The sequence below is a fragment of the Aulostomus chinensis genome, chromosome 23, assembly GCF_037954235.1.
Source record: "Aulostomus chinensis isolate RoL2024-O1b breed Wild chromosome 23, RoL_Achi_v1.0, whole genome shotgun sequence".
NCBI classification, from domain to species: Eukaryota; Metazoa; Chordata; class Actinopteri; order Syngnathiformes; family Aulostomidae; genus Aulostomus; species Aulostomus chinensis.
In genome coordinates this window covers 11,985,633-12,012,425 of record NC_141342.1, presented here as the reverse complement: position 1 = coordinate 12,012,425, position 26,793 = coordinate 11,985,633, and the positions used below count along the sequence as shown (strand labels likewise).

General features: G+C 42.0%; 2 protein-coding genes across 3 annotated transcripts; both read left to right on the top strand.

Annotated features, from left to right (window-relative positions):
• Nucleotides 1-1,723: 1,723 nt before the first annotated feature.
• Nucleotides 1,724-10,180, top strand: LOC147239585 (transmembrane protease serine 9-like). Its single transcript, XM_086194997.1, has 11 exons — nt 1,724-1,804; nt 3,703-3,717; nt 3,857-4,022; nt 5,358-5,626; nt 6,496-6,632; nt 6,885-7,119; nt 7,707-7,721; nt 7,861-8,026; nt 8,331-8,599; nt 9,223-9,359; nt 9,486-10,180. Exons 1-11 carry the CDS (start codon nt 1,750-1,752, stop codon nt 9,843-9,845), a joined length of 1,824 nt encoding a protein of 607 aa, XP_086051123.1. The 5' UTR covers nt 1,724-1,749; the 3' UTR covers nt 9,846-10,180.
• Nucleotides 10,181-11,926: 1,746 nt separating this feature from the next.
• LOC147239584 (transmembrane protease serine 9-like) lies at nt 11,927-23,627 on the top strand. Of its 2 annotated transcripts, none has more exons than XM_086194996.1 (11): nt 11,927-12,022; nt 15,297-15,311; nt 15,451-15,616; nt 17,690-17,883; nt 20,236-20,372; nt 20,625-20,859; nt 21,228-21,242; nt 21,382-21,547; nt 22,200-22,468; nt 22,669-22,805; nt 22,929-23,627. In XM_086194996.1, exons 1-11 carry the CDS (start codon nt 11,968-11,970, stop codon nt 23,286-23,288), a joined length of 1,749 nt encoding a protein of 582 aa, XP_086051122.1. In that variant the 5' UTR covers nt 11,927-11,967; the 3' UTR covers nt 23,289-23,627. The 2 variants fall into 2 exon arrangements, with proteins under 2 accessions (XP_086051122.1, XP_086051121.1); XM_086194995.1 differs by having other exon boundaries at nt 17,615-17,883; nt 22,929-23,626.
• The last annotated feature ends 3,166 nt before the right edge of the window (nt 23,628-26,793 follow it).

The following is a 26,793-nucleotide window of genomic DNA, read 5'->3' as shown; positions in this document are numbered from 1 at the left end:
TTCACACTCACATTCATACCTACAGTCAATTTAGAGTATCAATCAGCCAAGTCTCCAATTGCATGTCTTTGGATTCTGGGAGGAAGCTGGAGTACCAGAGAGAACCCACACAGGCACAGGGAGAACAAGCAGACTCCACAAAGAGAGATCCCGTGCCCGAGCCGGAACTCGAACCCTGAACCGTCTTGCTGTGAGGCGACAGTGCTAACCACTGCGACATGGTGCAGCCCCAGTTTTTTCTGTTTTTTTTGGTCAAGGCTGGTCAAAGATACGTTGAAAGGAATGGCGCGTATTGTTATGTTCGACATGATTATCGACAGACAACCATTCACAATCTCATTTAACCTATGGTCAATTTAGAGCATCCAATTTGCCTAGTCCCCACTTGCATGTCTTTGGACTGTGGGGGTCTGGGAACTACTGGCTGTTAAAGTGCCATTGGAAGTGTGGAGACATTGGCTTGTGGGGGCGGCCCAACCGTTCCTTGTATTGATGGACCATAAGAACTTGGAATACATAAAAGAAGTCAAATGCTTGAACGCACGCCAAGCCAGGTGGCCCATGTTCTTTTCAAGGTTCAAATTCCCTCTGTCCTACTGCCCAGGTAGCAAGAACACTAAACCTTACATTCTGTCACGTATTCATGCCCCAGACACAGATAGCCTACCGCTAAACCCGCTCCCATCCTCCCAGAAAACTGTGTCTTGGGAGGATTCACCTGGAGCATTGAGTCTAAGGTTAAAAGGGCCAATGAGTCCTCCTTGGTACCCCCTGGGGGTCCTCCAAACAGACTGTTTGTTTCACTTCCCCTCTGGGGGGAGGTTTTCATTGGGCTCATGACATCAAAGTTCCTTTTCACCCGGGCATGTGCCAAACCCCTTTTCAAAGTGTTTGGGCAGTTTCAGCGGCTGGAAGCCCTTCAAGATGTTGCCTCCTATGTCTCCTCCTGTTCAGTTTACTCCCAACAGAAGGCCTCCAATGCCCTACGAGCCGGCCTGCAACCACGACCTGTGCCCCAGCGCCCCTGTTCAGAGATCTCAGTGGACTTTGTGAGTTCCGAAGGCAGCACCACCATCCTGACCATGGTTGACAGGTTCTCTAAAATGATTAAATTCATCACCTAAATTGCCATCGGCCTGACAGACTGCAGAACCTTTGATGATTCACATATTTAGAACCTTTGACTTCCCAGAGACACTGTTTGGGGGGGGGGGGGGGGGCGCAGTTTGTGGCACAATTCTTGGAGGCCTACTGTCAACTGGTGGGGGCCCAGATGAGCCTGTTTCAGGATATCATCCCCAGACCAAAGGCCAGACCAAGCTTGCTAACTGCATCACAGCATACAACCCCTCCGTTTGATCGTTTCTTGTCTCCTGATTACCTGAGTTTGCCTAGAGTTTCTCTACCGTTGCCTGACCTCTGAGATACCTGTGTATCGACCTTGGATCGATTAAAAGGCTTTTGATACTGCACCTCCCCATGTGTGCTCTGCATTCTTGTGTCCGTCTGTTCTGTGTTCATGACACAAACTTCTCTTAACCAAATAATAGATTCTCTGTGGAAGAGAGAGTGTACACAACCTGTCACTCAAGTCCCCCTGAGGTTGTTGAGCCAGTGACAGAGTTGAGAAGTTACATGCCTTCTCGTAATTATCAGCTCCACCCTATCACACTGAACTTATATATAAGAAATGTATAGATACAAAGTGAGCAGCAGAGTCACAGAGACTTGAGACACTTGCTGGACATCATGGCACAGTGGAGCCCATTGATCCTCTTGACCTGTGCATTCCTCATCAGACAAGGTGAGCTCTTATGTTCTATTGTATACCAACAAATTAGCACTGTCATAAATACTCTCTTTTACTCTTTACTTTTATTTTACTTATTTACTTATTTAACTTTTATTTTTTTAACTTTTATTTTACTTTCATCGTTAACAGAGCAGCAATTCAAGCTCTAAACAATGTCTGATGCTTTTGCATTTCACAGAGAATATGAGAAACAGTTCAATATCTCCTGTAAATATACGCTTCGTACAACAGGGTAAATTCAGTTTTTTTTTTAACAATTTAAAGTCTTTTTTGTTGTTGTTGTTGTACAACTTTTAACTTAAATCCGTCCATCAATATCACCACTCTTGTATATATCTCAGAAATAAGCTGATTTATTCAGGTATCACCCTGTTCTATGTGATTATTGGCTAATTTACAACACAGCGATCCATCCAGACCTGCTCAGTCTTTATAACTGAGACAAATAATAAACATTAAATACATTTACTGGACAAATTTCAACACCCTGATTTTTTTTGTTTTTGTTTTTAGTAATGATGGAAATGGAAAAGGTTTTATTCATTTTTGATGAGGTCCCTCATAGTATTAGAAAAATAATGAATAAACTCATAAAATACAAGGGCTTTCAAAAGTAATTTAGGTCACAGTACAACTGTGTTATGCAAACACCTAATCTTTGAGGATGGGAAGCTGTCCAAAGACAAAACCGGTTTCTTTGCACAGTGACACAATCAACTATTTTCAGGGTTGGTCAGATTAAAGTGAGAAAAAACATTCAAAAACATTTTGAAAAACAAGGATGACCTGTATGATCAGTTTGGATGTGAACATTTGCGTCACTTTTACAGTGCATAGAGAACAAGTATTAATGGTTCATGTCATTATTGGGCTTCCTGGGAATTCAATAGACTACATGAATAGTAATTTTACGCCAGTCACAGATTGATGAACTACAGAGGTAATGCCTTTAGGGAATTTCTTAAAATAATGTCAAAATATTCGCTTGGATATAATCAGGGCTTGCATTTTGGGATTAAAGTTCAAAATTATGTTTAAAATTTGCCTGATTCTGCAGCTCCTCTTTCTGTCACAGAATTGTAGTGTGACAACAGTTGGCAGGTGGACCAAGCAGGCAGACACAGGTTAGCTCGAAAACAAAATTTATTGACAAGGAGGAGGAGGTCCAGGATGAGGCACAGGGAGGATTGAGGTCAGGGAGGGAGAGGGTCCTTATGGCTGCTGACTGGCACGGCCCGGGATTTGAGGAAGGCAGGAGAGCAGAGTGGAGACGTGACACAGGAAACACAGGTGAACCAAAAACTCGAGGAAGCAAGCGGTCAAGGGGCCTGACGCAGTTACCACATGGTAGAATGTAAAGATCTGGCGATGAGTGGATGGAGAAACGGAGCATTTAAGCAGGAGAGTGATGTGCAGATGAGTCTGAGGTGTGCCTGCCAGCGGCATCCAGCATAGGGACCCGCCCCTGTGGAGGAAGGAGGGAACACACACAAGGAGGGGAGGAGACACTCGGAGGAGACCAGGCTGGGTGGAACATGTAGTAGATTCAGCTGATGCCAAGGATGATTTGATGTGAGAAATGTTCAACCTTTCACTTTAAAATATACTGCACAGAGATCTGTAAACTCAGAATGCAGAATTAAGTACTTTCTCTTCTTTCTTATTTTTTTCTCATAAAATACCAGCCCAAGACATATAAAACTTGCCTAATGCAAGAAATAAACCAAATAATGAACAGAACATTAAAAAGTATTGGACAGTGCCATTTTCTATCAATACACTTGAAATTCTGATATCATTTTTAAAAATATCACATCATACTCCCACACACACACTTGCAAGTCATGCCAGTCACATTCTCATCTCTTTTTTTCATCTCTTTCTCACAGGCTCTGAAGCTCAGGGTAAGTGCAGTTACCTTACATTTCCTTGTGTGTCCATGTAAATCTTTGGAATCAGGTGACGCCTTGTGTCTAAACTGTTATAGTCTCATGTATAAATCAGGACAACAATCTGTCCTGACTCATGTAAGTGTGCTCTCAGAATGTGGAAAGGCACCTCTGTCCCCAAGGATCCTTGGAGGAGACCCTTCTGGTCCTGGGTGGTGGCCCTGGCAAGTCAGCATGCACTACCTAAATTATGGTCACATCTGTGGAGGGACCCTCATCAGTAATCAATGGGTACTCACCGCAGCACAATGCATCATCTCGTAAGATAAAATCATACTCACCACAAACCCTAAATAATGACAATGTAAACAGTCAATGACCTTTATCCTGCAGTTAGGGCTTCACATCTCACGTTCAACCACTACATTCATTTGAGGCAGCAGTGACCCTTCACATGATTCACCCAGGTAAAGCTATTCTCTGCCACATTCAGGTCCTGTCAACTTGCATGTGAGTGGCAAAGCCCAGCTTGCAGGTTGAGTCACTGACATTCCAGCTGTTGTCAGCGCTGCCATGATTAACAGCCCCAAATGAGCAAACAATCTTAAATGGTTGAACATGAGATGTACCATAATTGGCTTGGTAGTTGGCCTCAAATAGAACAAACTGTAACTGTAAGATGGATGCCATAATAATTATTGTGACAATGATGGAGAAATCCCAAAATTAGGGAAGGTAAGATGGATGAATCAACAAAACATTGGGCTTACTTTTGTGATTTTCACATTTCCAAATGCTACTCAGGACAAACTGTGAAAAACCATGGCAAGAGAATCTTTCCTTTATCTTGTTAGAGAATTTCACACTTGTTAAATCACATTTGTAGAAACGTCCTACAATTTTAATACATTATCCTACAACACAATCTCAAAAATAAAAGCAGCAAAACAGCACAGCAAGCAAAACACAATTTTTAACTTCAACGGTCATTTTTTCCGTGACAGTACATAGAACTCATAACCTCAGATATGGAAATCAAACAGGAAATAACTTTTCCTTTTTTGCACCCACCCAGTCAAGCTGCCACATCTCTGCATTTTGTTCGTGCAGTTGTTTGATTTATGGCTACAGTTTTAAACAGATGAGCCCTAGATTCAGAAGGTAAGCGAAATCAGTTGAAAAAAGGAAAATAATCCCAAACTTTTCTTATCTGACCTACGGTAATACATGAGACATTAATCTGCATTCACTGCCTGATCAATGTCCATCCATCTATCAATCCATTTCTATACCTCTTATCCTGTTAAGGGTCATGGGGGGACTGGAGCCTATCCCAGCTGCCTGCGGGAGGCGGGGTTCACCCTGGACAGGTTGCCAGTCCATTGTAGGGCCAACACAAAAAGACAGCCATTCCCACTCACAGCCACACCTATGGCCAATTTAGAGTATTCAATTAGCATCTTTGGACTGTGGGAGGAAGCCGGCGTACCCGGAGAGAACCCATGCTGGCTCAGGGAGAACATGCAAACATCACACAGAAAGACCCGTGCTGGAGCCGGGGCTCAAACCTGGAACCTTCCTGCTGTGAGGCCACAGTGCTAACCACTGCACCAATGTGCAGCCCCTGATCAATGTCTTTTATTTATTTTATTCAGAGTCTCTCCTGATTCCTTCCTGCTTTACTTCGGTAAGGTTAATCAAACGGGCCCTAATCCCTATGAGGTCAACAGAACTGTGTCCCAGATCATTGTCCATCCTGACTTCAATGGCATAACCTTTGTCAACGACATCGCCCTGATGGAGCTGAGCAGCCCTGTCAGCTTCACTGACTACATCAGTCCCATCTGCCTGGCGGATAACTCCAGCCATGTCCATAACTCCACCCTCTGCTGGTCCACTGGCTGGGGTGCAACTGGAGTATTTAGTGAGTATCCTCTCCACAGCAAACATTTCTGTCTTTCTCACATTTACCTGCATGTTCAGGGAGAAAGTTAAAAACATTGGAAGGAGCTCATCTGTTCATACATTTAAGAATAATGAGTCAGTTCATCTCAGTTTTTGGCATGCTTGCATGGTTTTACCAACAAAGGAGTTATTAAAGGTCATTTTTTGCCACAGGGCCTTGGTACCTACTAAAAGAATCTCTGTTTTGTCCTCATATTTTTGCAAAAAAATTATTGTCATCCAGTTTTTCATATCAACAATACACTAAAAGAGGTTTTTGGGCTGAGACAATCAGCAGTTGCAGAGATGTATAACTGGGTGTCATCAGCATATGAAAGATATGAAATGTTATACAAGGGAATTGTGAACCAGGGAGCTTATACAGATTGAAAATCAGAAGATCAAAGATTGACCCTTGTGGGACACCATACCAAATAGTGACATTTTCTAATTCATGGCTTCATTATTTACTGACTTTATAAGGTTTTTACTGGAGGAATGATGATTCTTTTATTTTTCATTTAAGAAAATGAAACTTCTGGTGTTTAATTCTGACTGTTGTCACTTGCAGTCACCCATTTCAGGCCATGACAGGCTGCAGTAAATCACATGATTCTGACAGATGCATCAGGATAAATCATGACCTCTTTTAATGATCAGTTAAAATCTTTGTTAATGGATATCTCTACAAGGCAGCCCTCGCAAAAATGATATGCCTCACCATCCATGGAGAAAAGAGTCTTGACTCTTTGTGTGATCAACTGTATGAAGGATGATATTCATAAGGTAAATTTTTTAAACAAACCTTTAACTTGTATGTTAAAAGGAATTTCATTCTTTCTGCCACAGAGCCTGGGTCAGAAACACTGCAGGAGGTTGAGATCCCTGTGATTGGTAACCAGCAGTGCAGTTGCAGCTACAGCCCAAACATAAACATTACTGACAGCATGATCTGTGCTGGGAGGGAGAGCCAAGGAGTCTGCTGGGTAAAATAATTAGCAATTAACAGAACTATTGTATTTTCTAGTTTTGATGAAACCAAAGAAAAAAATACTCCTATCTAGTTTTCATACTTTACATCCTCACGTATCCATGAAGCATCACAAAAGCAAAACCGACATATTTTAGGATAAATGTTGTTGTCATTGTGAATGCACAGCACCTTTTGCCACCCTGTTCTTACTGAGTGCATACCAACAGTATAAATCAGCGATTGTTGCTCCATGTGTCCTTCATAGGGGGACTCTGGGGGACCTTTGCAATGCCAGCAAGGCTCAACATGGATCCAGATGGGCATTAATAGTTTTGGACTCCCTTGTGCCCTGCCTGATTTCCCAGGTGTATATTCTCGGGTGTCAAGTTTCCAGGATTGGATCACAAATCAAGTGTCAGCAAGGAATGTTTCATTTTCGACCTACACCTCCAGTGGCACTGACCAAGACGACAGTTTTGCATGTCTATCAGACATTACAGGCAAGTTTTCACTTCTGCTTATCTTGCTGAATTTGTTCCTTTCCTCTTTTTTAAAATAACATTCTGAGTTTTATGAAATGGGCTCAAAATTTCTCCCCGCGCATTTGTGGGTTCTCTCCGGGCACTCCGGTTTCCTCCCACAGTTGGGGACTAGGCTAATTGGGCACTCTAAAATGACCATAGGTATGAATGTGAGTGTGAATGGTTGTTTGTCTTTGTATGTTGGCCCTGAGATGGACTGGCGACCTGTTCAGGGTGAACCCCGCCTCTCGCCTGCAGACGCTGGGATAGGCTCCAGCCCCCCCACAACCCTTAATAGAAAGGAATAAGCAGAAGACAATGAGTGAGTGAGTGAGATATATATATATATATATATATATATATATATATATATATATATATATATATATATATATATAGCCCTATATGTATATATTTGTGTGTGTATATATGTATATACACACAAATATATACATATGTATATACACATATGTATATTATATTATAATATTTGTATAAATCTCACACACACTTGCAAGTCATGCCAGTCACATTCTCGTCCCTCTTTTTTCATCTCTTCCTCACAGGCTTGGACTCTAGGGGTAAGTGCAGTTCTCTTCCATTTCCTTGTGTATACATGTAAATCTTTGGAATCAGGTGATGCCTTGTTTCTAAACTGTTATAGTCTCATGTATAAGTCAGGACAACAGTCTTTCCTGACTCATGTAAGTGTGCTCTCAGAATGTGGAAAGACACCTCTGTCCCCAAGGATTGTTGGAGGAGACCCTTCTGGTCCTGGGTGGTGGCCCTGGCAAGTCAGCATTCACTTCCTATATTTTGGTCACAACTGTGGAGGGACCCTCATCAGTCACCAATGGGTACTCACCGCAGCACACTGCATCATCACGTAAGATAAAGTCACGCTCACTCACCACAAACCGCACAACCTTCACGTTTGTCCTCATTCATCTCTTTTTATGTCCATTCAGCTGTCTTGCAAACATCAGAAGCCTCCAAAGGTTCAAATGCAGTGATTTTTTGTGTAGTTTTGAACAGTTGAGACCTTGTTTCAGAAGACCTATGAAAACAGTTGGAAGCACTTTGTAAATGACACAGATATTTCCGGTTCTTTTTGGACCCACATGGAAGGTTCTAGGTTTTTAATCTGTGTTCACTGTCTGAACAAGGCTTTTTGTCTTTCTTTTGTTCAGAGACTCTCCTTTGAACTACCTGCTTTACTTTGGAAAGGTGAACCAGACAGGCCCTAATCCTCACCAGGTTTCAAGACTTGCGTCCCAGATCATTGTCCATCCTGACTACAATGACACAACCCTTACCAACGACATCGCCTTGATTAGGCTGAGCAGACCTGTTAATTTCACTGACTACATCAGTCCCATCTGCCTGGCAGATAACTCCAGCCATGTCAATAATGCCACCCTCTGCTGGTCCACTGGCTGGGGCCGAACTGGGGCAAATGGTGAGTATCTACTTCACACCTCCATTTCACAGCATGAAGGTTCCGGGTTCGAACCCCGGTTTGAGCAAGAAGTCTTTCTGTGTGGAGTCTCCATGTTCTCCCCGTTCCTGTGTGGGTTCTCTCTGGTACTCCAGCTTCCTCCCACAGTCCAAAGACATCAAGAGGGGACGAGGCTGATTGATACTCTAAATTGACTGGACGTGTGGCTGTGAGTGTGAATGGTTGTCTGTCTAAGTGTGTTGGCCTTATGTTGGACTGGTGACCTGTCCAGGGTGAACCCTGCCTCTTGCCTGACCCTTCACAGGATAAGCGGTAGAAAATGGATGGATGGATATATGGATGGATGGATGGATGGATGGATGGATGGATATTTCTTCTCATTTTAAAAAATCCACATGATCTACATTAATGAAGAATTAATTCTTTGTGATTACAACTTTCCCACAAAATCAGCCCCCTCATAAATGCCTTCAAATTCATGCAGAAAAAAACAACATTTTGAAAAAAAATAATCTTGTCTGTTCCTGTTATCATTTTTGTGATGGAATGATGTTCATGAGGTCAATATTGTTAACAAGTGTTGAACATTGGTTTTGAGACTAATTTCATTCTCTCGAATGAAGATTCACCATCAGACACACTGCTGGAGGTTGAGATCCCTGTGATTGGTAATCAACAGTGCAGCTGCAGCTACAGGCAAATCACAAACATTACTGACAGCATGATCTGTGCTGGGAGGGAGAGCCACGGAGTCTGCATGGTAAAAAAAAACAACTTTATTTTCATATTTGAATTCACAGGACTGATTCTATTGTTGCCCTGCCTTGATGAAACAGAAAAAAACCCAACTGTAATAATTAAAAAAAACCCTCAATTCTGCTCTCAGGGGGACTCTGGGGGACCTTTGCAATGCCAGCAAGGCACAACATGGATCCAGATGGGCGTTACCAGTTTTGGACTCCCTTGTGCCTTGGCTGAGTACCCAGCTGTATATTCCCAGGTGTCAAGTTACGAGGATTGGATCAAAAAAGAAGTGACAGCGGCAAATGTTTCATTTTTGACCTACACCTCCAGTGGCACTGACCAAGACAACAGTTTTGTTTGTCGTAGCGACATGGAGTCTACAATAGCACCCACAACCTCTATCGCACCACCCACAACCTCGGCTGCATCACCCATTGCAGCCGATCTTTCGTTTCTTGTGATCTTGCTGACTTTGTTCTTTAGCTCTGTAACACACTTTTAAAGTAACAGCATGATGAAGCGTCTCTAACCAGAGAAATTTTTTGCTATAAATACCCCAGCAGTTAAGTGGCAAACCAATGTAATAAAGTACAAATATATTTTGCCAGTCATTGTTTCTTGCTATATTGTGTCAAATATGAGGAGGGGCATCACATGAAGGAAAGAGATGTGGAGGCAAACATGTTTGAAAGTTCAATGATTCATGTAGACAAGTGTATTAACTGACCAATTAAAAGATTTCATGTGATATTGTTTGGAATAATGATGTTATTTCCCATTTATTACACAAAGTGAACATTTTATATCATCAACTGAATATTTGGAAATTTTGAAGAACAGGACATTTATAACATAAAAGGTTCATAATAATATTAATGCATGATTTTTATCCTGAAAAGATCTAAAAGCACAAAGGTCACAACTTCATGAATATAAAGAAATTGTCCGTCGCATCAGGTCATTGCATCAGTCTTTTCAGTTCATCCTTGTGTCCAAGTTGAAATTTGTAGATGACACTTGTATTTCGACTGGCTGGCTAACCTTATTTCGTAATGAATATCCGATCAATGATCTGAGATGTTCATGATTTCAAATTGTGAGTCTTGGCTCTGTGTATTATGGGCCATGTCACAGTATGTAAACACATACACTTGGAATGAAAGAGGATGAGGAAGTTCCTTGAGGAAAACAGTTTTTCTTTTTTTTCTTCTTTTTTTCTAATTCAGCCATAGCTAAGCAACTTTTTTTTTGGCCAAGGCCGGTCAAAGATAAGTTGACAGGAATGGGACGTGTTGTTAAGTTGGACATGATTATAGACAGACAACCATTCATACTCACAGTTCTACCTATGGTCAATTTAGAGTATCCAAATAGCCTAGTCCCCACTTGCATGTCTTTGGACTGTGGGAGGATTATTCTGTGGGGGTCTGGGACCTACTGGCTGTTAAAGTGCCATTGGAAGTGTGGAGACATTGGCTTGTGGGGGCGGCCCAACCGTTCCTTGTCTTGATGGACCATAAGAACTTGGAATACATAAAAGAAGTCAAATGCTTGAACGCACGCCAAGCCAGGTGGCCCATGTTCTTTTCAAGGTTCAAATTCCCTCTGTCCTACTGCCCAGGTAGCAAGAACACTAAACCTTACATTCTGTCACGTATTCATGCCCCAGACACAGATAGCCTACCGCTAAACCCGCTCCCATCCTCCCAGAAAACTGTGTCTTGGGAGGATTCACCTGGAGCATTGAGTCTAAGGTTAAAAGGGCCAATGAGTCCTCCTTGGTACCCCCTGGGGGTCCTCCTAACAGACTGTTTGTTTCACTTCCCCTCTGGGGGGAGGTTTTCATTGGGCTCATGACATCAAAGTTCCTTTTCACCCAGGCATGTGCCAAACCCCTTTTCAAAGTGTTTGGGCAGTTTCAGCAGCTGGAAGCCCTTCAAGATGTTGCCTCCTATGTCTCCTCCTGTTCAGTTTACTCCCAACAGAAGGCCTCCAATGCCCTACGAGCCGGCCTGCAACCACGACCTGTGCCCCAGCGCCCCTGTTCAGAGATCTCAGTGGACTTTGTGAGTTCCGAAGGCAGCACCACCATCCTGAACATGGTTGACAGGTTCTTGGAGGCCTTCTGTCAACTGGTGGGGGCCCAGATGAGCCTGTTTCAGGATATCATCCCCAGACCAAAGGCCAGACCAAGCTTGCTAACTGCATCACAGCATACAACCCCTCCGTTCGATCGTTTCTTGTCTCCTGATTACCTGAGTTTGCCTAGAGTTTCTCTACCGTTGCCTGACCTCTGAGATACCTGTGTATCGACCTTGGATCGATTAAAAGGCTTTTGATACTGCACCTCCCCATGTGTGCTCTGCATTCTTGTATCCGTCTGTTCTGTGTTCATGACACAAACTTCTCTTAACCAAATAATAGATTCTCTGTGGAAGAGAGAGTGTACACACCCTGTCACTCAAGTCCCCTGACGTTGTTGAGCAAGTGACAAAGAGTTGAGAAGTTACATGCCTTCTCGTAATTATCAGATCCACCCTATCACACTGAACTTATATATAAGAAGTTTATGGATATAATTTGAGCAGCAGAGTCACAGAGACTTGAGACACTTGCTGGACATCATGGCACAGTGGAGCCCATTGATCCTCTTGACCTGTGCATTCCTCATCAGACAAGGTGAGCTCTTATGTTCTATTGTATACCAACAAATTAGCACTGTCATAAATACTCTCTTTTACGCTTTTACTTTTAAACTTATTTTACTTTAATTTTTTTTAACTTTTATTTCATTTTCATTGTTAACAGAGGTGCTATTCAAGCTCTTAACAATGTCTGATGCTTTTGCATTTAACAGAGAATATGAGAAACAGTTCAATATCTTACGCTTCGTACAACAGGGTAAATTCAGGGCTTTTTTAACAATTTAAAGTCTTTTTTGTTGTTGTTGTTGTACAACTTTTAACTTAAATCCGTCCATCAATATCACCACTCTTGTATATATCTCAGAAATAAGCTGATTTATTCAGGTATCACCCTGTTCTATGTGATTATTGGCTAATTTACAACACAGCGATCCAGCCAGACCTGCTCAGTCTTTATAACTTAGACAAATAATAAACATTAAATACATTTACTGGACAAATTTCAACACCCTGATTTTTTTTGTTTTTGTTTTTAGTAATGATGGAAATGGAAAAGGTTTTATTAATTCTTCATTAGCTTCCTCATAGAATTAGAAAAATAATGAATAAACTCATTACTTTCAAAAGTAATTTAGGTCACAGGACAACTGTGTTATGTAAACACCTCATCATAAACACCTCATCATTGAGGATGGGAAGCTGTCCAAAGACAAAACCAGTTTCTTTGCACAGTGACACAATCAACTATTTTCAGGGTTGGTCAGATTAAAGTGAGAAAAAACATTTTGAAAAACAAGAACGACCTGTATGATCATTTTGGATGTGAACATTTGCGTCAGAACAAAACCTCCCCCCCAGGAAACAGCCACAAGGAAGGTTCATGTCATTATTGGGCTTCCTCACAGTTCAATAGACTACATGAATCGTAATTTTATGCCAGTCACAGATTGATTAAATTCAGAGTTTCTCATGCTTTGAGGGAATTTCTTAAAATAATGTCAAAATATTCGCTTGGATATAATCAGGGCTTGCATTTTGGGATTAAAGTTCAAAATTATGTTTAAAATTTGCCTGATTCTGCAGCTCCTCTTTCCGTCACAGAATTTAAGTAGATTCAGCTGATGCCAAGGATGATTTGATGTGAGAAATTTTCAACCTTTCCCTATAAAATATACTGCACAGAGATGTGTAAACTCAGAATGTAGAATCAAGTACTTTTTCGTCTTTCTTATTTTTTTCTTATAAACCTCCAGCCCAAGACAAGTCAAACTTTCCTAATGGACAAAATATACCAAATAATGAACAGAACATTAAAAAGTATTGGACAGTGCCATTTTTTTTAAACTGTCCTGTTCAGTAGCTGGGGCAAGCAGCATCAGTGTTTCTGGTGCCTTGTAGTACTGAAGCAGTTTTACTCTGCAAAGGAGGAATCTGATAAACTCCTCCTATCGCCGTTGTTTATGTGCTTAATTTTATGTGGAATGGTATTGGTTCGTTGATAAAGCTACCGGACTGAGGCTCAGGAGTGGATAGGAAGAGAGAACAGGGACAGGGTAGGGAAGACAAGGGGGGGGAGACAACAAACACAATAGCAGAAAAACAAACAAACAGACAAAAAGTAACAACAATAACAATAGACAGAAAAAAAAAAAAAACATTGGTTGCAGAATTTCCAGTGCAGGCTTACCATTTGGTTAAATATAATTTTAAAATAAATGTCTGAGTGTGAGATTATGGATCAGTTGTGCACCGCATGTGTGTATGTGTGTATACGCGTGTGTATCTGTGTGTGTATGTGTGTACTACGGTTTGTCTTGGATGCTGTGGGTAGCTGACTGTAGTTGATGTGGGGGGCCAGGACATCACACCCCCAGTCAAGTATAGCAGGCAGGTCAGGACCAAGCCACCACGGCACCCAGATACCCCTAGAGCACAGGGAGCCCCAGGCCACCCCTCCCCCCAGGAAACAGCCACAGGCCCAACCCATGCCAGGACCCGCAGGAAAGCATAGGAGCAGCAACCCACACCCGGAAGCAACCCACAGAGAGATGGGGCAGAGAGAGGACCCCGGTCCTGCTGGGCACCCCCCCCCCCCCCCCCACAGCACGAGCAGAGCCCAGGGGCATCGGGCCCCTCCGGCTAGAGTCCCCTAAAAGGTCCGCCAGCAGCAAGGCCGACACCCGCCCACACCCCATGCCCAGGCGGGGCAACCACAGCCCACCACAATGACCAGGCCCACCGCCCCTGTACAGAGTTACCCCCCCAACCCTCCATCCCCATCCCCTCCATCCATCCCCTGTTGAGAATTTATCAATGAGTGCTATCGTTTCAGGGAGAGATGACTGTGCATTCCGTAGGAAAAGTAATACAACATCAGCATAAAGGCTTATCTTATGGTTCACATTTGTTGTATCAGTTCCCTTGATGTTTTTGTTTGGCCGTACTGCAGCTGTGAGTGGCTCTATGAATGTTGCAAAAACGGAAGGGGAACGTGGACAAGCCTGCCTGGTTCAAGCACTGGGAGTGCGGTAAAATGTTTTGATCCAGTTCACAAAGTTATCTCCAAACCCAAACTTTTGTAATGTGGTGAGGAGAAAATTCCATTTTACCCTGGTGAATGCTTTTTCTGCATCTAAGGAGACAATTATGGCATCCTTGCTATGACTGTTACAGAAGTCTATCAGGTTGATAAGTCTACGTGTGTTGTTGGTAGAGTGCCGTCCTTTAATAAACCCGGTCTGGTCAGGATGTATTATGTGAGGTGTTACTTTTTCAAGCCTTCTAGCAAGCGCCTTACAGATGACTTTAATATCTGCATTTATAAGTGATATTGGATGATAGCTTGATGGAAGTGCTGGGTCTTTGTCCGGTTTAAGGAGACGGCTAATAATTGCACGGTTCATGTCGGGTGGAAGGTTCGAGGTTTCCTGTATTTCAGTGAACATTTTGTAAAAAATTGGTGCAAGCTCAGGCCAAAACTCTTTGTAGAATTCTGCAGGAAAGCCATCCGGTCCCGGGGCTTTCTTATTTGGCATATGTTTAAGGGCTTCTTGAAGTTCCTCGATTGAAATAGGTGACTCCAGAGCCATTATTTGGTCTTGATTTAATTTTGGCAAGTCAATTGTGCCCAGAAGGGATTCGATGCTAGATTTGGATGGGTTAATCTCGGGTGGGACAGTACCATTTTCTATCAATACACTTGAAATTCTGACAACTTTTTAAAAAATATCACATCATACTCCCACACACACACTTGCAAGTCATGCCAGTCACATTCTCATCTCTCTTTTTTCATCTCTTCCTCACAGGCTCTGAAGCTCAGGGTAAGTGCAGTTCTCTTCCATTTCCTTGTGTGTCCATGTAAATCTTTGGAATCAGGTGATGCCTTGTTTCTAAACTGTTATAGTCTCATGTATAAATCAGGACAACAGTCTTTCCTGACTCATGTAAGTGTGCTCTCAGAATGTGGAAAGGCACCTCTGTCCCCAAGGATCCTTGGAGGAGACCCTTCTGGTCCTGGGTGGTGGCCCTGGCAAGTCAGCATGCACTACCTAAATTATGGTCACATCTGTGGAGGGACCCTCATCAGTAATCAATGGGTACTCACCGCAGCACACTGCATCATCACGTAAGATAAAATCATACTCACCACAAACCCTAAATAATGACAATGTAAACAGTCAATGACCTTTATCCTGCAGTTAGGGCTTCACATCTCACGTTCAACCACTACATGCATTTGAGGCAGCAGTGACCCTTCACATGATTCACCCAGGTAAAGCTATTCTCAGCCACATTCAGGTCCTGTCAACTGCCCACTTGCATGTGAGTGGCAAAGCCCAGCTTGCAGGTTGAGTCACTGACATTCCAGCTGAGGTCAGTGCTGCCATGATTAACAGCCCCAAATGAGCAAACAATCTTAAATGGTTGAACATGAGATGTACCATAATTGGCTTGGTAGTTGGCCTCAAATAGAACAAACTGTAACTGTAAGATGGATGCCATAATAATTATTGTGACAATGATGGAGAAATCCCAAAATTAGGCAAGGTAAGATGGATGAATCAACAAAATATTGGGCTCACTTTTGTGATTTTCACATTTCCAAATGCCACTCAGGACAAACTGTGAAAAACCATGGCAAGAGAATCTTTCCTTTATCTTGTTAGAGAATTTCACACTTGTTAAATCACATTTGTAGAAACGTCCTACAATTTTAATACATCATCCTACAATACAATCTCGAAACTAAAAGCAGCAAAACAGCGCTACAAGCAAAACAGAATTTTTGAACTTCAGCGGTGATTTTTTCCGTGACAGTACATAGAACTCATAACCGAAGACATGGAAATCAAACAGGAAATAATTTGCTTTCCTTTTTTGCACCCACCCGGTCAAGCTGCTACAGCTCTGCATTTTGTTCGTGCAGTTGTTTGATTTATGGCTACAGTTTTAAACAGATGAGCCCTAGATTCAGAAGATGAGCGAAATCAGTTGAAAAAATGAAAATAATCCCAAACTTTTCTTATCTGACCTACGGTAATACATGAGACATTAATCTGCATTCACTGCCTGATCAATGTCCATCTATCAATCCATTTTCTATACTGCTTACTGTAAATAACCAATTAATAGCCTGGAGTATAACTGCCGCCGGGTCTCATATAATGGCTGAGGGTCCGACCTCATTTTGTAAAATAGATGCCTGTCTTGAATAAATGCCAGGTTCGTTTAAACTTCTGGGGGCCATTATTTGAGATTAATTTTATCTTAACTTGGTTTCATGTAAGATTTTGCAAATTATTTTAACTTACCAATAATTTACGTCGCATGACGTTCGTGCACCGCAAACAGAAAATCATCAAGCTCACGGTTCCATGCAAAAAAAAAAAAAGATCTACAAGGTGATAAAGCGTCAGCCGTCGACGTGTTGTGAAGGTGTAGATCTGCTATGTTGGCCGCATGAGACTGTTGTTGAAGTCGAAGTATACGGGCCTCAAGTTTTCATGCCCTTTTTCTTACTAATAAAGTGTTCCTGTGTAAAGTGTTCTCTGGACAATCTTGATATTTGCACTACTGTTCTTTGAAGTATTACAGTATATTGTTATACCTTGTATACCTATTGCTAAAAAAAAAAAAAATGGCCCAGTGCTGGCCAGTGCCAAAATAAATAAAAGCCTGTTACCAATTGATGCCTGGTCTGTATAAACGCCCAGGGTCCACATCGATTTTGCAAAATAAAAGACACTACTAATTGGTCATTTACGGTATCCTGTTAAGGGTCATGGGGGACTGGAGCCTATCCCAGCTGCAGGGTTCATCCTGGACAGGTCGCCAGTCCATCACAGGGCCAACAAAAAAAGACAGCCATTCACACTCACAGCCACGCCTACGGCCAATTTAGAGTATCAATCAGCCTAACTTGTACATCTTTGGACTGGGGGAGGAAGCCGGCGTACCCGGAGAGAATCCACGCTGGCTCAGGGAGAACATGCAAACATCACACAGAAAGACCCCGTGCTGGAGCCGGGGCTCAAACCCAGAACCTTCTTGCTGTGAGGCCACAGTGCTAACCACTGCACCAATGTGCAGCTCCTGATCAATGTCTTTTATTTATTTTATTCAGAGTCTCTCCGGATTCCTTCCTGCTTTACTTCGGTAAGGTTAATCAAACGGGCCCTAATCCCTATGAGGTCAACAGAACTGTGTCCCAGATCATTGTCCATCCTGACTACAATGACACAACCTTTGTCAACGACATCGCCCTGATGGAGCTGAGCAGCCCTGTCAGTTTCACTGACTACATCAGTCCCATCTGCCTGGCAGATAACTCCAGCCATGTCCATACCTCCACCCTCTGCTGGTCCACTGGCTGGGGTGTAACTGGAGTATTTGGTGAGTATCCTCTCCACAGCAAACATTTCTGTCTTTCTCACATTTACCTGCATGTTCAGGGAGAAAGTTAAAAACATTGGAAGGAGCTCATCTGTTCATACATTTAAACATAATGAGTCAGTTCATCTCAGTTTTTGGTATGCTTGCATGGTTTTACCAACAAAGGAGTTTTTAAAGGTCATTTTTTGCCACAGGGACTTAGTACCTCCTAAAAAAATCTCTATTTTGTCTTGATATTTCTGCAAAAATTATTGTCATCCAGTTTTCATATCAACAATACACTAAAAGAGGTTGTTGGGCTGAGACAATCGGCAGTTCCAGAGATGTATAACTGGGTGTCATCAGCATATGAAAGATATGAAATATAATACAGGGGAATTGTGAACCAGGGAGCTTATACAGGTTGAAAATCAGAGGATCAAGGATTGACCCTTGTGGGACACCATACTGAACAAAATGATGACATTGTCTGATTCATGGCTGTAAACTGAAACAGAGACAGATCTACCATTTACATACACTGCATTCAACACTGGAACAGGACCCTTAAGAGCAAGACAGTGTTTCAGATGCCGAAGAACTGCATGTTCCATTGTTTCAAATGGAGAAAGGGGTTTCTGTCTTCATGTCTGCCTCTCAGGAAATAAGCAAATAAGCATTTTTCCGAAAATGTCTTTTCACTTATTAGTTCATTTCATTGATAATTAAAGGATGGATTAATTTTCAAATTAATTAAAAAACATGAATTAACTAATTCAAAATTTCTGGGAAAAACCTTCTTTATTCACTTACTTTATAAGGTTTTTACTGGAGGAATGATGATACATGCCTCTTTTAAATTGTTTGTTTTTACTTTATTTTTCATTCAAGAAAATGAAACTTCTGGTGTTTAATTCTGACTGTTGTCACTTGCAGTTACCCATTTCAGGCCATGACAGGCTGCAGTAAATCGCATGATTCTGACAGATGCATCAGGATAAATGATTAAATAATCATTAAAATCTTTGTTAATGGATATCTCTTCAAGACAGCCCTCGCAAAAATGATATGCCTCACCATCCATGGAGAAATGAGAAAATGAAAAAAAAAAAGCTATGATCTTGACTCTTTGTGTGATCAACTGTATGAAGGATAATATTTACAAGGTAAATATTGTAAACAACCCTTAACTACCCTCAACATCTGTATGCTCCCACTGGCCCAGGTCATAGAGCACTATAACATCTCTTACCACTCATATGCTGATGATACACAACTTTATATGACAGTTCCGCATTGCGATTACAGTCCACTGCATTCACTGAGTGACTGTATCCTACAGGTCAATCAGTGGATGGGCCAGAATTTTCTCCAGCTCAGTGCAGAAAAGACAGAAGTCATTGTGTTTGGTCCCAAAAACGCAAGGCTTGAGGTCAGGAGCCAACTTGACTCAATGACACTACAAAACACTGACCAAGCAAAAAACCTTGGTGTTGTTATGGACTCAGACCTGAATTTTAAGAGCCACATAAAAACTATCACTAAATCAGCCAATTATCATTTAAAAAACATTGCACGAATGAAAGGATTTCTCTCCAAACAACACATGGAAATACTAGTCCATGGATTTCTTCTTAGTAGGCTAGATTATTGTAATGGTGTCTTTACAGGTCTCAGTAAAAAAATCAATCAATCACCTGCAGCTCTTCCAAAATGCTGTTGCCAGAGTCCTGACCAACAGTATGAAAATGGACCACATTACACCTGTCCTTAAATCACTGCACTGGCTCCCTGTGTGTCAAAGCATTGAGTTCAAAATTCTGTTACTGGTCTATAAGTCACTGAATGGGCTTGGGCCTAAATATATGTCAGAGCTGCTGACTGGGTATGAAGCATCCAGACCCCTCAGGTCATCAGGGACAGGTCTACTCAGCGTCCCCAGGGTCAGAACCAAGCAGGGTGAAGCTGCTTTCAGCTTCTGTGGTCCACACCTGTGGAACAAACTCTCTGAAACTCTGAGGGGGACACAAACTGTCCGCTCATTTAAATCGGGGCTGAAAACACTGCTGTTTACTGCAGCCTTCTTATAGTGTATTGATTTTGGATTGATCTGGGTGGGTTGGTATTAATGAATTGATTTTATATTGATTTGTCTGCTGTCAAATTGATCTTAAACTATTTTATTGATTTTAAATGATTTTTGAATGTTTTAATTCACGTTTTCAATTTTAAACTGATTCTAACTTTCAATTCTCTCTTTACCTCTGCAAAGCACTATGAATTGCCCTGTGTATGAATGGTGCTATACAAATAAATTTGCCTTGCCTTGCCTTAACTTGTATGTTGAGAGGAATTTCATTCTTTCTGCCACAGAGCCTGGGTCAGAAACACTGCAGGAGGTTGAGATCCCTGTGATTGGTAACCAGCAGTGCAGTTGCAGCTACAGCCCAAACATAAACATTACTGACAGCATGATCTGTGCTGGGAGGGAGAGCCAAGGAGTCTGCTGGGTAAAATAATTACCAATTAACAGAACTATTGTATTTTCTGGTTTTGATGAAACCAAAGAAAAAAATACTCCTATCTAGTTTTCATACTTTACATCCTAACATATCCATGAAGCATCACAAAAGCAAAACCGACATATTTTATGATAAATGTTGTTGTCATTGTGAATGTACAGCACCTTTTGCCACCCTGTTCTTACTGAGTGCATACCAACAGTATAAATCAGCGATTGTTGCTCCATGTGTCCTTCATAGGGGGACTCTGGGGGACCTTTGCAATGCCAGCAAGGCTCAACATGGATCCAGATGGGCGTTACCAGTTTTGGACTCCCTTGTGCCCTGCCTGATTTCCCAGGTGTATATTCTCGGGTGTCAAGTTTCCAGGATTGGATCACAAATCAAGTGTCAGCAGGGAATGTTTCATTTTCGACCTACACCTCCAGTGGCACTGACCAAGACGACAGTTTTGCATGTCTATCAGACATTACAGGCAAGTTTTCACTTCTTCTGATCTTGCTGAATTTGTTCCTTACCTTTTTTTTTTTTTAATAACGAGTCTAAGTTTTGCTCAAGGGGTGAATCAATTATTTTGTTTTTTATATATATGTAAATAACCTGATACACACACACACACACACACACACACACACACACACACACACACACACACATATATATATATATATATACATATATATATATATATATATACATATACATATACATACATTTACAGACAGACAAATATGTACATATGTATATGCATGATATGTTGACATTTTTTGTATAAATCTCACACACACTTGCAAGTCATGCCAGTCACATTCTCGTCCCTCTTTTTTCATCTCTTCCTTACAGGCTTGGACTCTAGGGGTAAGTGCAGTTCTCTTCCATTTCCTTGTGTATACATGTAAATCTTTGGAATCAGGTGATGCCTTGTATCGAAACTGTTATAGTCTCATGTATAAATCAGGACAACAGTCTTTCCTGACTCATGTAAGTGTGCTCTCAGAATGTGGAAAGACACCTCTGTCCCCAAGGATTGTTGGAGGAGACCCTTCTGGTCCTGGGTGGTGGCCCTGGCAAGTCAGCATGCACTTCCAATATTTTGGTCACATCTGTGGAGGGACCCTCATCAGTCACCAATGGGTACTCACCGCAGCACACTGCATCATCACGTAAGATAAAGTCACGCTCACCCACCACAAACCGCACAACCTTCACGTTTGTCCTCATTCATCTCTTTTTATGTCCATTCAGCTGTCTTGCTTACATCTGAAGCCTCCAAAGGCTCAAAGCACTTACACTCTAAAAGGTAGTACAGTTTAAAAAAAAAGTTCAACACAGTGCAAGTTATAGATTTAACATTGACCCTCAAAATTGGTCACCGTTGATGTGACTGATGTGATGAAACCAATAGAAGCGATTTCTGAATTCCAAGGTTCATTAAGATTCACCCATCAACTGTCAGATGCTGAGCCTGAATGATGAATCATTGTTGAGCTGTGGTGAGCTTCTCAAGGTTAGATGCCCTGATTCAAGCGATGGATGCAAACTAGAGAACAAAGGGGTGAGGGAAGAGGAGCTTGAAAACAAGGACAGAGACACTGAAAATATTTAATTTTAATATGGATTATTATATTTTGAATGCAGTGTTTTTTGATTTTTTGTGTAGTTTTGAACAGTTGAGACCTCATCTCAGAAGACCTATGAAAACAGTTGGAAGTATTTTGTAAATGACACAGATATTTCCGGTTCTTTTTGGAAGATTCTCGGTTTTTAATCTGTGTTCACTGTCTGAACAAGGCTTTTTGTCTTTCTTTTGTTCAGAGACTCTCCTTTGTCTTACCTGCTTTATTTTGGAAAGGTGAACCAGACAGGCCCTAATCCTCACCAGGTTTCAAGACTTGCGTCCCAGATCATTGTCCATCCTGACTACAATGACGCAACCCTTACCAACGACATCGCCTTGATTAGGCTGAGCAGACCTGTTAATTTCACTGACTACATCAGTCCCATCTGCCTGGCAGATAACTCCAGCCATGTCAATAATGCTACCCTCTGCTGGTCCACTGGCTGGGGCCTAACTGGGGCAAATGGTGAGTATCCTCTCTAGGGCAAGAATTCCCGTCAGTGAACTCTCTGGTTTCTTCTGAGTTGTTCGTTTTTTTTTAACTGCTAAAGTATTGAACCCCTGTTCCTGTTATCAGTTTTGTGATGGAATGATATTCATTCGGTCAATATTGTAAACAAGTGTTGAACATTGGTTTTGAGACTAATTTCATTCTCTCGAATGAAGATTCACCATCAGACACACTGCTGGAGGTTGAGATCCCTGTGATTGGTAATCAACAGTGCAGCTGCAGCTACAGGCAAATCACAAACATTACTGACAGCATGATCTGTGCTGGGAGGGAGAGCCACGGAGTCTGCATGGTAAAAAAACAACTTTATGTTCATATTTGAATTCACAGGACTGATTCTATTGTTGCCCTGCCTTGATGAAACAGAAAAAAATAACTTTAACAATTAAAAAAAAAACCTCAATTCTGCTCTCAGGGGGACTCTGGGGGACCTTTGCAATGCCAGCAAGGCACAACATGGATCCAGATGGGCATTACCAGTTTTGGAATCCCTTGTGCCTTGGCTGAGTACCCAGCTGTATATTCCCAGGTGTCAAGTTACGAGGATTGGATCAAAAAAGAAGTGACAGCGGCAAATGTTTCATTTTTGACCTACACCTCCAGTGGCACTGACCAAGACAACAGTTTTGTTTGTCGTAGCGACATGGAGTCTACAATAGCACCCACAACCTCTATCGCACCACCCACAACCTCGGCTGCATCACCCATTGCAGGGAATCTTTCGTTTCTTGTGATCTTGCTGACTTTGTTCTTTAGCTCTGTAACACACTTTTAAAGTAACAGCATGATGAAGCGTCTCTAACCGGAGAAATATTTTGCTATAAATACTCCAGCAGTTAAGTGGCAAACAAGTGTCATAAAGTACAAATATATTTTGCCAGTCATTGTTTCTTGCTATATTGTGTCAAATATGAGGAGGGGCATCACATGAAGGAAAGAGATGTGGAGGCAAACATGTTTGAAAGTTCAATGATTCATGTAGACAAGTGTATTAACTGACCAATTAAAAGATTTCATGTGATATTGTTTGGAATAATGATGTTATTTCCCATTTATTACACAAAGTGAACATTTTATATCATCAACTGAATATTTGGAAATATTGAAGAACAGGAAATTAATAAGATAAAAGGCTCATAATAATATTAATGTATGATTTTAACCTGAAAAGATCTAAAAGCACAAAGGTCACAACTTCATGAATATAAAGAAATTGTCCATCGCATCAGGATGCTGCCTCAATGTGTCTGTCAGAGTAACTTTGACCTTTTTCCACTGAAGTCTTTTCAGTTCATCCTTGTGTCCAAGTTGACATTTGTAGATCCATCCATCGTCATCTTCCGCTTATTCCTACACATTAAGGGTCGCGGGGGGACTGGAGTCTATCCCAACGTCAATGGGCGAGAGGCGGGGTAGTATTCAATCAGCCTAGTCCCCAATTGCATGTTTTTGGACTGTGGGAGGAAGCTGGAGTACCCGGAGAGAACCCACGCAGACACGGGGAGAACATGCAGCCTCCACACAGAAAGATCCCGTGCCCGAGCCGGGACTCGAACCCGGAACCTTCTTGCTGTGAGGCCACGCTAACAACTGCACCACCGTGCAGCCGACATTTGTAGATGACACTTGTATTTCGACTGGCTGGCTAACCTTGTTTCGTAATCAATATCCGATCAATGATCTGAGATGGTCATGATTTCAAATTGCGAGTCTTGGCTCTGTGTATTATGGGCCATGTCACAGTATGTAAACACATACACGTAGAATGAAAGAGGATGAGGAAGTTCCTTGAAGAAACTGGTTTTTGTAATTCAGCCATAGCAAAGCAACAGTTTGTTTTGGCCAAGGCCGGTCAAGGTAAGTTGACAGGAATGGGACGTGTTGCTAAGTTGGACATGATTATTTGCATAGTTCTCCGAGCACCTGTCACCTTTGTAGGACAGAAGTGTCAAGTGGTTTGACTGCATAAACCTTCCTGAGATTAAATCGACTCTGGGAATAGTAACTTTATGCCAGTGGCAGGTTGGGTCCAGACCCCTAAGTGGGTTCTCCATAGAGTCTGAAAGGGAGAAATACATCTTGAAACTGGCCTGGTTGTGCTTTTGGTACCAAGTGAAGTTTGTGGGAGAGAATTTCACCAAATAACTCCAGTACCTTGAGAGCTTAACATAACTAGGAAAGGAACTTAGATTGTGGGGAAAAAAAATCAAAATAAAATAAAAAATCACGTCATCTTTGGTTACCACCACCACCTATGGCTAATACAAACTAGAATTTTCCTGGGCTCATTTTACACTCATCCACCAAATTTGGTGATAATCTGTCCCATCTTATTTGTGAAAACCTGCTGGCTGGTTCGATATGATGATGCAGTCAGGGGGAGGAGCCAGGAGGTTGGACACTGGATGGCTAAACTTATCTCGTAATTGCAGAAATCTTTTCAGTTCATCCTTGCGTCCAAGTTGACATTTATAGTGTATTTGACAAAATTCCTTCTAGTCACTCCTGAGGTATTGCATTCATATGCGATAACACTGACTTTGACCTTTGATTCAGATTCATGTGATGTGAAGTGAGACTGCTTAACCTTTGAACACCAGAATCATCCTTCTGGTGCAGGACCACAAACCACCTGGATAACAACAGCCATCAAGTGTGTTTTGGGTTTCTTGTTTCAGCGAGGAAGTCAATGCCAATAAAAAAAAAAAGGGGAGTAACTCCAGTATTTCCGAAAAATGGAAACTTAACTCTGGGTTAGTTTCTCCCGACGGTCTGTGAAGCTAACCGGATCAGGAGCTGTTTTTCCCCAGTCAACCTCAGAGCTGCCAAGTTCCAGAAAATCCCAAGAGTGAGACCTCTGGTCAGTGCGCCCTTTTTCACCCCAATTTAAACAGATATTGTGGAATTTGAGCAAATCTCAACTTCGGCAAATGAGCGAGTGAAATGGCAAGTGTGGCGTGTGGCGTGTGCCGTATGGCGTGAGATGAGGCCTAATTGCATCTCTCAAAGCGTGAGACTTGGCATCTCTGGAACCTTGAGATTATCTCTGTCTCTTCCTTTGTAGCCATAAACCCCTTGTCATTTCCTCATTCATTCACGCAGTCTGAGTCACGCATATTACATCAGAATTTAACCAACTGTCTGAACAAAACTCCATAAAAGATCCTTTTGTTGAGGATCCTATAGATGAAGGGGGAGATTTCGAAACCCCGACTACATGTATTATCAGTTCTGGATGATTTGACCTGTTCCGTTTCCTATAAATCTTCCTTGTCATACCGGTCCTCACATCAGCAACATCAAATCTCGCTTTGAACATTCATATTTTTTGAAATATCAAAAATATGTTGTTGTGTTATTTATTAAAAATGAGTCTTATTTTTCATTTTAGGTTTTGGTCATGGGAACCTTTGCAGACTGCCAACAAACTTTAGGTGTTTGAGTTACACTGACACTTTTCAGGAATAAAAACACGTTTGTGTATTGTCTTTTTGTGATTCACTGTACCTCTGGCGGGCTGCACGGTGGTGCAGTGGTCAGCACTGTGGCCTCACAGCAAGAAGGTTCCGGGTTCGAGTCCCGGCTCGGGCACGGGATCTTTCTGTGTGGAGTTTGCATGTTCTCCCCGTGTCTGCGTGGGTTCTCTCCGGGTACTCCGGCTTCCTCCCACAGTCCAAAAACATGCAACTGGGGACGAGGCTGATTGGATTCTCTAAATTGATCGTAGGTATGAATGTGAGTGTGAATGGTTGTTCGTCTCTCTATGTTGGCCCTGTGATGGACTGGCGACCTGTCCAGGGTGGACCCCGCCTCTCGCCCGTTGACGCTGGGATAGGCTCCAGCCCCCCCGCGACCCTTAATGTGTAGGAATAAGCGGAAGATGACGATGGATGGATGTACCTCTGGCATCAACCACGCAGGGTTATTTTTTTCATCTTTGTCATCAAGAAAGATGAAAGGTGTACGGAAACACATAAATAGGAATGGAAAAAAAACAATGTGATTGACAGCTACAAAAAAGAAACACCATTTAATAATTCAAAGTACACGACCCCAAATGGAAGATGCTTCACGGCAACCATTCATGGCTTAGTGAAAACATAGATACCAATGGGGGCTCACAAATGATCATGACACACATGGCTGTAACTTTTTAGTGAGGTTGTGGGGACAGACTGTTTGACATACCTCGCATGTTTGGTTCCTGCTTAAGTGTGACTGATCAAGTCCTGATGATAAAAATCCCCTACTCCAAAACTGAGAAACCCAGATAAACCGGT